This window comes from Bison bison, unplaced genomic scaffold (genome assembly GCF_000754665.1).
Source record: "Bison bison bison isolate TAMUID 2011002044 unplaced genomic scaffold, Bison_UMD1.0 scf7180017864243, whole genome shotgun sequence".
Lineage (NCBI taxonomy): Eukaryota > Metazoa > Chordata > Mammalia > Artiodactyla > Bovidae > Bison > Bison bison.
Window position 1 is genome coordinate 587,650 of NW_011494815.1, and position 10,775 is coordinate 598,424.

General features: G+C 35.7%; 1 protein-coding gene across 2 annotated transcripts in view; it reads right to left on the reverse strand.

The window, feature by feature from the left end:
- STX17 (syntaxin 17) overlaps positions 1-10,775 on the reverse strand; it is an 80,048-nt gene that overhangs the window by 18,883 nt on the left and 50,390 nt on the right. For both annotated transcript variants that reach the window (XM_010847033.1, XM_010847034.1), the window contains exons 5-6: positions 3,460-3,575; positions 3,331-3,381 (exon numbers count right to left, since the gene is read on the reverse strand). In XM_010847033.1, coding sequence (XP_010845335.1) covers positions 3,331-3,381; positions 3,460-3,575 — 167 coding nt within the window. The remainder of the gene's footprint in view (positions 1-3,330; positions 3,382-3,459; positions 3,576-10,775) is intronic.

The following is a 10,775-nucleotide window of genomic DNA, read 5'->3' on the forward strand; positions in this document are numbered from 1 at the left end:
AGGATGTCTGGCTCTAGGTGAGTGATCACACCATCATGATTATCTTGGTCATGAAGATCTTTTTTGTAGAGTTCTTCTGTGTATTCTTGCCACCTCTTGTTAATATCTTATGCTTCTGTTAGGTCCATACCATTTCTGTCCTTTATCGAGCCCATTTTGGCATGAAATGTTCCCTTGGTATCTCTAAGTTTCTTGAAGAGATCTCTAGTCTTTCCCACTCTGTTGTTTTCCTCTATTTCTCTGCATTGATCACTGAGGAAGGCTTTCTTATTTCTCCTTGCTATTCTTTGGAACTCTGCATTCAGATGCTTATATCTTTCCTTTTCTCCTTTGCTTTTCACTTCTCTTGTTTTCACATCTATTTGTAAGGCCTCCCCAGACAGCCATTTTGCTTTTTTGCATTTCTTTTCCATGCAGATGGTCTTGATCCCTGTCTCCTGTAAAATAGCACGGCCAAAAAAAAGGAACAAAGTAGGAGGCACAACTCTCCCAGACTTCAGACAATACTACAAAGCTACAGTAACAAAAACAGCACAGTACTGGCACAAAAACAGACACATGGATCAATGGCACAGATTAGACAGCCCAGAAATAAACTCACACAAAGGAGGCAATACACAATGGGAAAAAGACAGTCTCCTCAGCAAGTGGTGTTGGAGAGCCACATGTAAATCAATGAAGTTAGAACATACTCTCTCACCACGCACAAACATAAACTCAAAATGGCATAAAGACTTAAATGTAAGACAGATACCATAAAGTGAACATAGCCAAAACATTCTCTGACATAAATTACAGCAATGTTTCCTTAAGTCAGGCTCCCAAGGTAATAGAAATAAAAACAAAAATAAACAAATGTGGTCTAGTCAAACCTATATGTTTTTACACAGCAAAGAAAATCACTTTTAAGAAAATAGACAATCTACAGACTGGGAGAAAATATTTGCAAATGATGTGACCAACAAGAGATTAATTTCCAATATATACAAACAGTGCATACAACTCAATAACAAAAAGGACAATCCAATGTAAAAATGGGCAGAAGATTGAAATAAACATACAGATAGCCAATAGGCATGTGAAAAGATGCTCAATATCTCTAATTATTAGAGAAATGCAAATCAAAACTATAATGGGGTATCACCTCACACCAGTCAGAATGGGCATCATTAAAAGGTCTACAAACAACAAATGCTAGAGGGGGTTTGGAGAAAAGGGAATCCTGCTACACTGCTGATGAGAATGTAAATTAGTACAGTCACTCTGGAAAACAGTATGGAAGTTCCTCAAAACATTAAAAATAGAGTTCCCATATGATCCAAAAATACCACTCCTGGGCATATATCTGGAGAAAACTATAATTTGAAAAGACACATTCACCCCAATGTTCACAGCAGCACTCTACAATAGCCAAGACATGGGAGCACCCTAAATGTCCATCAACACAGAATTATGTTATTTACACACACTGACAATTTTACCTCTTCTCTTCCAATTTGGATACCTTTCTTTTTCTTGCCTGATTCCCATGGTTGGGACTTCCAATTCTATGGTGAATAGAAGTGGTGAGAGTGGGCCTCCCTGTCTTGCTCCAGATTTTAGTGGGAAGGCTTTCAGCTTATCACTGTTGAGTATTATGTTGGTTGTGGTGAAAAACTTTTATAAGGAAAAAAGACTTTTCAGGACAGGGTTTCAGATGGCAAAAGTACCAGAGGGAAGTTATTAAGGGCAAAGTTTACTTTACATAAGAAAAAAACATCTACGAGTTAGCGCCTCCAAATGGAATGAGTGTATCTCTGCACTGTGATTGTTCAAAAGGAGGCAAAAGATCATCTATTTCAGAAGCTGGAGCAAGAGTAGAATCATTAGATTAACAGGCCTCATAAGTCCTTTCCAATTCCAAACCTGAGATTGTGTGACCTAGGAACTTCCTATAATTTATAGCCAGATGTCAGGGAAACCATAATTCAAAGATGTACAACCCCTAACTCATAGTTTGTCAAGAACAATGAACAAAACCCAGACAGAAGCATATGTAGAAACAGACATGCACCTGTATACACACACACACCCCCCCCCCTTCCCGTAATTCCTGGGAAGGAAAATAAGAGTAACTTACAAAAATAATGACAGAAAATCTGTTCTATCTTTCCCACCAAATCTTTGTTAACAGTATCACTGGCCACCCAATTATGTAGAATAAAGCCTTAATTTATTTTGACTCTTCCACCTTTCTCCAATTTCTTATAAATTGACCCCAGAAATGCCTTGAGGCTGCCTTTTACCTTTGTATTAATATTTGTATTGCCATGCACTCAGAGAAACTCTTGCAATTGATTCCAAAGGTCCTTCCACCTATACTCTCCTCCCGCCCAGGGCAATTATTCACATGGCTAATAGTGATCTTTCTGAAGTACAGACTATCACATCACTCTATCTACTCAAAAATCTACTGGCTCTTTAATATCTACAAAGTAAAGTTCAAATTCTTTGGTATGGCTTTCAATGGCATCTCAATCTCCTTGCTTAGTTTACCCATGGTACCTTATGCATTAGTCACATTGTTAACACTTGTTATTCCTGAAAGGACAGTTGTGCTCCAACCCTTTGCGGCCCCATGGACTGCAGCCTGCCAGGCTCCTCTGTCCATGGGGATTCTCCAGGCAAGAATACTGGAGTGGGTTGCCATGCCCTCCCTCCAGGGGATCTTCTCAACCCAGGGATCAAACCCAGGTCTCCCACATTGCAGGCGGATTCTTTACCAACTGAGCCACCCAGGAAGCCCATACACTTTTGTACTCTATGTTTTTGTTTAGATATTTTCAACTGCACCCCTCATTCCCACCTGTGGAAATTTTACTCAATTTCCAAGGCTCAAGGCAAATGCTACCTATCTTATGACACTATTCTTAATGTGCCATGACACCTGCAACTTTCCCTTGGAATTAAACACTTCTCCTTGAAGCCAATAATACTTTTCATAGCTTATTTTTACATTTAACAACAATTCTTGAAATTTCCGTTTTGGTGTGGTCCAAGTTTATGGCCACCCACTGTAAATCCCTGAAGGCAGAGAGCAGGATTCATTTATTTCTATATACAATCTTGTCAGAACCCTAATACCCAGTATATTCTATATAAAAAAATGCTTAATAAATTTTTTTTAATTGAAGTGGGACTTGAGGACACTTAAGACTTCGGTCCATGGCTCAATACCAGTCTTAGAAATTGTAAATTCTATTAAAATTCTAGTCAGAAGTCTAGTAATTGATAAAAGCCTCTTATTCTATTAATCCAACATCTCTGAGTCAAAAACAGTTATATACTTACATTCACTAGGAGAGAGAAATCAGTGACCAGTTGGCTAAGTTCAATTAAGTCCTTAAAAAGAGAGAGAAAGAGGAAATTACTTACTTTCACGCCTCACAGCTGCCAAAAGGAAAATCATTTCTAACATACCGCTTCTAAGGTCTCCCATGATTCTGCAGCATTTTGATCTCGAGGAATTTCAGGCAATGCATAAATCTGAGTCATACTCTGAGGATCAGCTTCATCTTCAGTACTGTGAAATGTTCCTGGATGAACATAGCCTCATGTTTAGAGTATATCTGCTTTGTTAGAAAGATGGTAGCATGAATCAATTCCATGAAACAATTACCATGTGAAATGCTTACTAGTTAAGTTTAGGCTAAAAGTAAATTGATTATCCATGGGGAGGTTAGTTAACAAACACTATTTCTTTAATTATTCTACAAAATCATCTAAGAAAATTACTACAAAATTACTACTTACCCAATCTGAACAACTAGGGCTAGATGCTAAAGTAGCATAAAGTAGAACTATTCTATTTGGCCAATGTTCTATGAAGAGATAACCTAGTGGAAATAACACTTTTCATTGCTAAATCAGTAACATTTTCTTTGGCTATTTTAGTAATAAACATCAGATTAACAAGATTTTAAAAGTAAGGAAATGATGCATTTTTAGCAATGAAAAATCAGTCATTTTTGGTAATAGTAACTTTGTTATTAAACACCTCTTACCATATGTATCCTTTTGCACATACTGTCATCCTTCTCCTCAGAGTAATTTTTCTGGCCTGTGCCTTCATTCTTCTATTTCTTTTCTGAATTTTAAAAAGTCATCAACCCTTTAGGCCTTTAGTCATTAACACTGCTATAAAGATGAATTTATACTCCAAACTCTACCTTCAAGTCTTTCTTATTACCTCTTCCTTGGTTTTACCAATGTCATTAAATTGATATTTATAAAATGCCTACTATATACCAATCAATGTGCTAAGGTCAATCAGTTCCAAGAAGTCATAGTGGTTAGGAGTATCGGCCTAGTTGGAAAGACCTGGGTTAGAATCCTAGTTTGCCTGTTTACTAGCTCTTTGATTTCTTTGGCTTATTTCCCTCATTTGTAAAATAAGGTGATGTTTATTTTAAATGGTGCCTAGCTTATCTATTAAGAATACTGTCACTGCTGTTACTGTTAATGGAGTTTACTATATAATGCATGATATAGACATGTTTACAGGCCAAGTTCAGTACAGTCTGTAAAGAACTATGATGTGGGTAAGTATGGTATGCTATGTGAGCACAGAATAAAGGTATTTAACTGAGACTTGTAGAGAAAGAGTGATTTGACAAGGTTGTGAAGCTAAAGCCTGAGGATGAACAGAAATTATAGTGCTGAACCGGGGCAAGCGTGAAGGGGGAAGGAGAGAATATTAAGGTCAGAAAGACTAACGTGCTTAAGTTTAAGAACTGAAACCAGTCAGTATAGCTGAAGCACAGACTATGACAAGAGAAAGCAACGGTTGAGGCTGGAAATCTAAGGTGACATCATTTATGGCACTGTAAATTACATTAAAGAGTTTTGTCTTTCTCTTAAGATCAATATGGAACTTTTAAAAGGATTTGAAGACTACTGGGAAATTGAGGGTGCCAAAATCAGATTTCAGATTTAGACAGGTAATCACAGCTGTAGTGTGAAGAACAGATTAAGGATGGAGTTGAAAGGCAAAAAATTAGAGAGTGAAAACCAGTTGGGAGGCTTTTCAATGTGTCTGGTGCTAAATGATGATGTTGTGCTCTAGTGTGATGGTGTGAACAGTGGCAGTGGAAATGGAGAGATGAGATCTGAAGGTCTACTTCCCTTTGTCTTCCTTACTGAAAGCTCAAAACATCAAGTACTTTAATATTTCTGAGCATCCATTACATTTTGGGTTGAGCATCAGAGATAAAAAAGTGAACAGTACAAAGTAGCTGTTCTCAAAGAACTTACATTCTAGAAAAGTAAACATACAAACAGACAATCCTAAAACAATAAGAGACTGCACTGATACCTAGATAAATAGATACAGATACCTACAGTGTTTATGGGAGTTTCAAGCTGGGCATGGTGTCTGACCAAGTTTGGTGTGGTGTGCAGTTTATGGAACAACTTACTAAAAAAGGTTAATTTTTTCTTACTAGGCTAAGAAGACAGGAATATAAATTCTAAATAGAGAGACCAACATGAAAAAGGTCCTCAAAAAATACCCAATATAGCTTAACATAAAATCAGCAGTCTGGTCTTGCCAAAGCATAAAGTTGAAAACGTACAGCTCTAAGTATAAGACATTATAGATGGTTAGGAGGAACCTTGCAGCCCAGTTAAAGACTTTGGACTTTATTTGGAAGACCGTGGAAATCTACTAAAGGTTATAAGCAGGAAAGTAACATAGTGATGTGACCTGATGTATTCCTAAAAGTAAGTCATTATGACTCTTAAGTTCATCTTTTCTACCAATTTCTCTTTTCATCTAAGCCTATGTGGTTGTGTTAGTCACTTAGTCGTGTTCAACTTTTTGCAACCCCATGGGCTGTAGTCCGCCAGGCTCCTTTGCCCATGGGATTCTCCAGGTAAGAATACTGAAGTGGGTGCCACTCCCTTCTCCAGGGGGTCTTACTGACCCAGGAATTGGACCCAGGTCTCTTGGATTGCTGATGGACTCTTTACCATCTGAGCTATCAGGGAAGCCCCTCTGAATGGTATTTTATAAAACTGCATTACTATTTTACTTTCAAAGTTTGTGAATGTTTTACCTTTTAAGAAATAAAACCTATTTGAATTGTTTAGGAAGGGCAGTCAGTTGATTAAAAGTTAAAAATTTGTAGGTTTATCAGAATTGACAGTGTTCTTTTAATTTTGAATCTTAACTGAAATGAATATATTTCCCTACCTTAAAGGTAGAGCAAAACAACACATACAAAGTTTTACATTACAACATATGGCAAATATCCAACATATTAAAAGCTCTGATTTTTACAAACGTTTAGGAGAGTTATTTACTCCATGTCCTAAGTTATCACATAAAAAAACTTTTTACTTCAAAGTAATTAATTACTCTAAGATCTTTCTCCTACTTAATATTCCATTTGTAATAAGAACTCCAACTTCCTTAATAGAATGATAAATAATGATACCTCTTTTCATTAACAGATCAAATGTAAAGCAAAACTTTGTAAATATCACTCAAAATTGACTTTTTAAAGCCATAATTATTGTACTATTAGAGAAGCTTCCAATGCAGTATGCCAGGATGTATAACAAAATGAGGAGGGATTATCATACAAAAATTCTTGATCTAAAAATGAAGGGATGGGAAATGTTTGACATTTTAAGCAAACATAAAAGATTTCCCTCAATGAAAAAAATAATTAAATGTTTAAGTCATTTACGTTTCACTTGAAACCAAACTGCGTATGCATCTTAGTTCAAATGGAGTCTTAGAACAAAGAAATCTGTTCTCTTCCATGGAAAATCCTGCTGTAAACTTACAACTCAGAACATTGCTAATCAATTCAAGGCATGACTAACAAGAAAGGAACCTCTTAATTTCTACAACTTCCGTAATTCATTTATTCCAGCTTGTATTAAAAATCACTATCTCAGTGTTCATCCATTGACTTTGAACTTTTACAAACTACTGTAGACATAATGAGGCAAAACACAGAGAGATTATAGCTGCAGGAAAGACAGCCAAAGAATTCTTACCCTGTCCACTGAAGTCAAAACTGCTATTGTTGTATAATAATCTCAGTTTCACTCACTTGCAAACAACTGCAAGTGTAAAGTCTATGTGGAATATGGAATCACTTAGCAGTGTTATTCAGATTCTACTTTTTTAAAACATTATTGACTATAAACTCAAACATTAAGATATTTTTAGTTGATGTGAAAAGTAAGATTAGCAACATAGACATAAGACTTTTTCCTTCTATGTGTCCAAACTATTCTCACTATACCCTCCCCCATCTTTCTCCACATATCAGGAAGGGCAATGATTCCAGTAAGAATTACAACACAATATTTAAGGAACTTCCACTACATTTTACATTAGGAAAAGTTCCATTTTAAATCTAAGTTAATTCAAAAGCATTTCCTGAATTCTTTCATGTTCCTACAGCTTTATCATACTGAAATTACTTTACTGATCATCTATATAAACCTACCTATCAAGATAAAGTGACTTTGGAGACATGGCTTAACTTAGCTCCAAAGGAGCATTTTTAAGAAAATTAAAGTCAATTCAAAAGACACCTTCTAAGTAATATATAAAAACATCTACATGATTCACAATGTGTTCAATAACAGTATACATATACCTGTGATAAAATCTAGTATTTCATCAAATTCAACATGCTGGTCTGAAGTTCCCAGCAGTTTTAATGTTGGACTCTTCTTTTGTGAATAGTTGTTTAAAATGTTGTAAGATTCTGTTCCTATTGCACTGGTGAAGTGTGTGAGCTGGATGGGAAGTAAGAAAGACAAAGACAGAGAGAAGCACTGATTTGCTCTATATGACTTGATACACCTTGCTAAATACAAATCAAATTTGGAGGCTCATCACTTCTCTTGGTGGGAAGCAATATGCTAAAAATGAAACTAGATACACAACTGAGACAGAAGGGAGTTTCTCAGATCAAGCAAGATTGGCAGAGAAGATGTGCTTTAGAAACTCTCAGAATCTGGACAAAAGATACAGCAAAATCATCACAGCTTCCCCCTAAACGTAATAGGCTTCTTTCATTCTCCAGAGAACATAAAACATTCTATTCTACTTATTTCTATCTGTAAATGAAAAACTATTTTTGTATTTTGATCTCAGTCATGGAAATGTGGCATTGCTCCTGAATTTCTGCTCTCATGTTTCCAACCAATTTATTTATAATCAGATTGAATTTTTAAAGGAAAAAGCATTTTAAGGCACTTAAATTTCTGTGCAAATCACTTTTCTTTTTTTTTCTGTATAAGCTGTCACTACTGTTATGAATACCAGAAGCAAAAATAGGAAAACAGGGGAAAAAAAAAAAAAACCCAGAGAGCACAGGATAAAAACATGTAGGATGACAGAAAAGAGTCTATAGCTAGAAGACCACACATAGAGCAAACCCAGTTCTTTCCCCACTATTAACGTCTTATGTAAATCAGTTATTTCCTTTTCATTATTCTCCTTTCCCACCCTCTCAATTACTTGTTAATATTTATGGATTTAACACAACCTAGTAGAAACTTCATGTTTGGTGAAATACTCAGGCACTGAGTGAGACAGTTAATTTTAACTGCTTAATGTTGGCAATGGATACAAACTCAAAGCACAATCTGACCAGAAGACTGTTCAGAATTTGAAACTATACACAGTGTTTTAGATTATGAGTTTTTTTAGATGTTTTAGATTATGAGATTCAGGTATCTGATCTCATAAATGGAGTGACTGTTTCAATCAAATCTGCACTAGACGCAGAGATTTAATTTCATAGTTTCTCTCAGTGGCAAGTGATTAGTTCTTTAGCTAATCTGGTGCTCCATGAAATGAGAAGTTTGCGAATCAACAGAGTTGGAAAACAAATTTCACCTGCTATTTCTTCTCCCTCACCCTCTAGCTCTGCCCCAATCTTCTTCACTTTCTCCATATACATGCTTCCTCAAATTTTCCCATCACTTTTTTTTTTTTAAATACCAGTCAGCTACCTACAGAGAAAGTTAATTGCCAGCAAACCGGGTAAGCTGCCTTTTTCTAATAATCACCCAATTCCTCTGATGACACGTTAAACCAAATTTGTTGAGCCCAAGCAATTCTACTAGTAAAAACACAAACAATGCAATAATAAAATGCAAATTCAGGCTAAAATACTTAAATAGAACTCAAAATTTTTGTTTGTGAGGGAATTGCTGGTGATGGGCAATTCAAAACTAAATAGCAGAAGAGACTGATATCAGTGATTCTTTCCAGAAAATCCACCATCTTCACTGTTATTACTACCATCAGAACTGTCAGAGGGTCTGGTAAATAAGATGACTCCTTAATCTCATGGAATTTACAAGGCCCAGTTTCTCTATACATAAACAGAAAGCATAGCTTTATAATTCATAGTTAGAACAGCATTTAGCCACATCATTATGGAGGTGATAATTCTATATGAACACAATGATATAAACAGTAAAAAGAATTCTGCCTAAATACTCTTCAACCAAGGTTGAGTGCTAAGATTTCTTTCTACCCAAAACAATACTTTGGGTAGTGTTGTTAGACAGTGGTTATCTACACAGTGAAGTTACTAGAGCACACCTGAAATTACAAAACTGTCTCTAAAAACATTTTTATTCATTCATACTTATAACACATTTATTAACAGTCCACTATGTGCTAAGTTCTATATACTATATGCTTAGGTACTGAGGAGACCATAAAATTAAGATTATCCAGAAACTCTGAATAATGGCCTAAATGTTTCTTATATTAAAAAAAAAAAAAAAAAGTCGTGTAAAATTGGATTCATTAGCACTGAAAATATAGTATTAAAACAATCAGGTTTTTCACTGGTGAAAGAAATCAAAGAGGACACTAATAGATGGAGAAATATACCATGTTCATGGATTGGAAGAATCAATATAGTGAAAATGAGTATACTACCCAAAGCAATTTATAGATTCAACGCAATCCCTATCAAGCTACCAACAGTATTCTTCACAGAGCTAGAACAAATAATTTCACAATTTGTATGGAAATACAAAAAACCTCGAATAGCCAAAGCGATCTTGAGAAAGAAGAATGGAACTGGAGGAATCAACCTACCTGACTTCAGGCTCTACTACAAAGCCACAGTTATCAAGACAGTATGGTACTGGCACAAAGACAGAAATATAGATCAGTGGAACAAAATAGAAAGCCCAGAGATAAATCCACGCACATATGGACACCTTATCTTTGACAAAGGAGGCAAGAATATACAATGGATTAAAGACAATCTCTTTAACAAGTGGTGCTGGGAAAACTGGTCAACCACTTGTAAAAGAATGAAACTAGAACACTTTCTAACACCATACACAAAAATAAACTCAAAATGGATTAAAGATCTCAACGTAAGACCAGAAACTATAAAACTCCTAGAGGAGAACATAGGCAAAACACTCTCTGACATACATCACAGCAGGATCCTCTATGACCCCACCTCCCAGAATATCGGAAATAAAAGCAAAAATAAACAAATGGGACCTAATTAACCTTAAAAGCTTCTGCACATCAAAGGAAACTATCAGCAAGGTGAAAAGACAGCCTTCAGAATGGGAGAAAATAATAGCAAATGAAGCAACTGACAAACAACTAATCTCAAAAATATACAAGCAACTCCTACAGCTCAACTCCAGAAAAATAAATGACCCAATCAAAAAATGGGCCAAAGAACTAAATAGACATTTCTCCAAAGAAGACATACAGATGG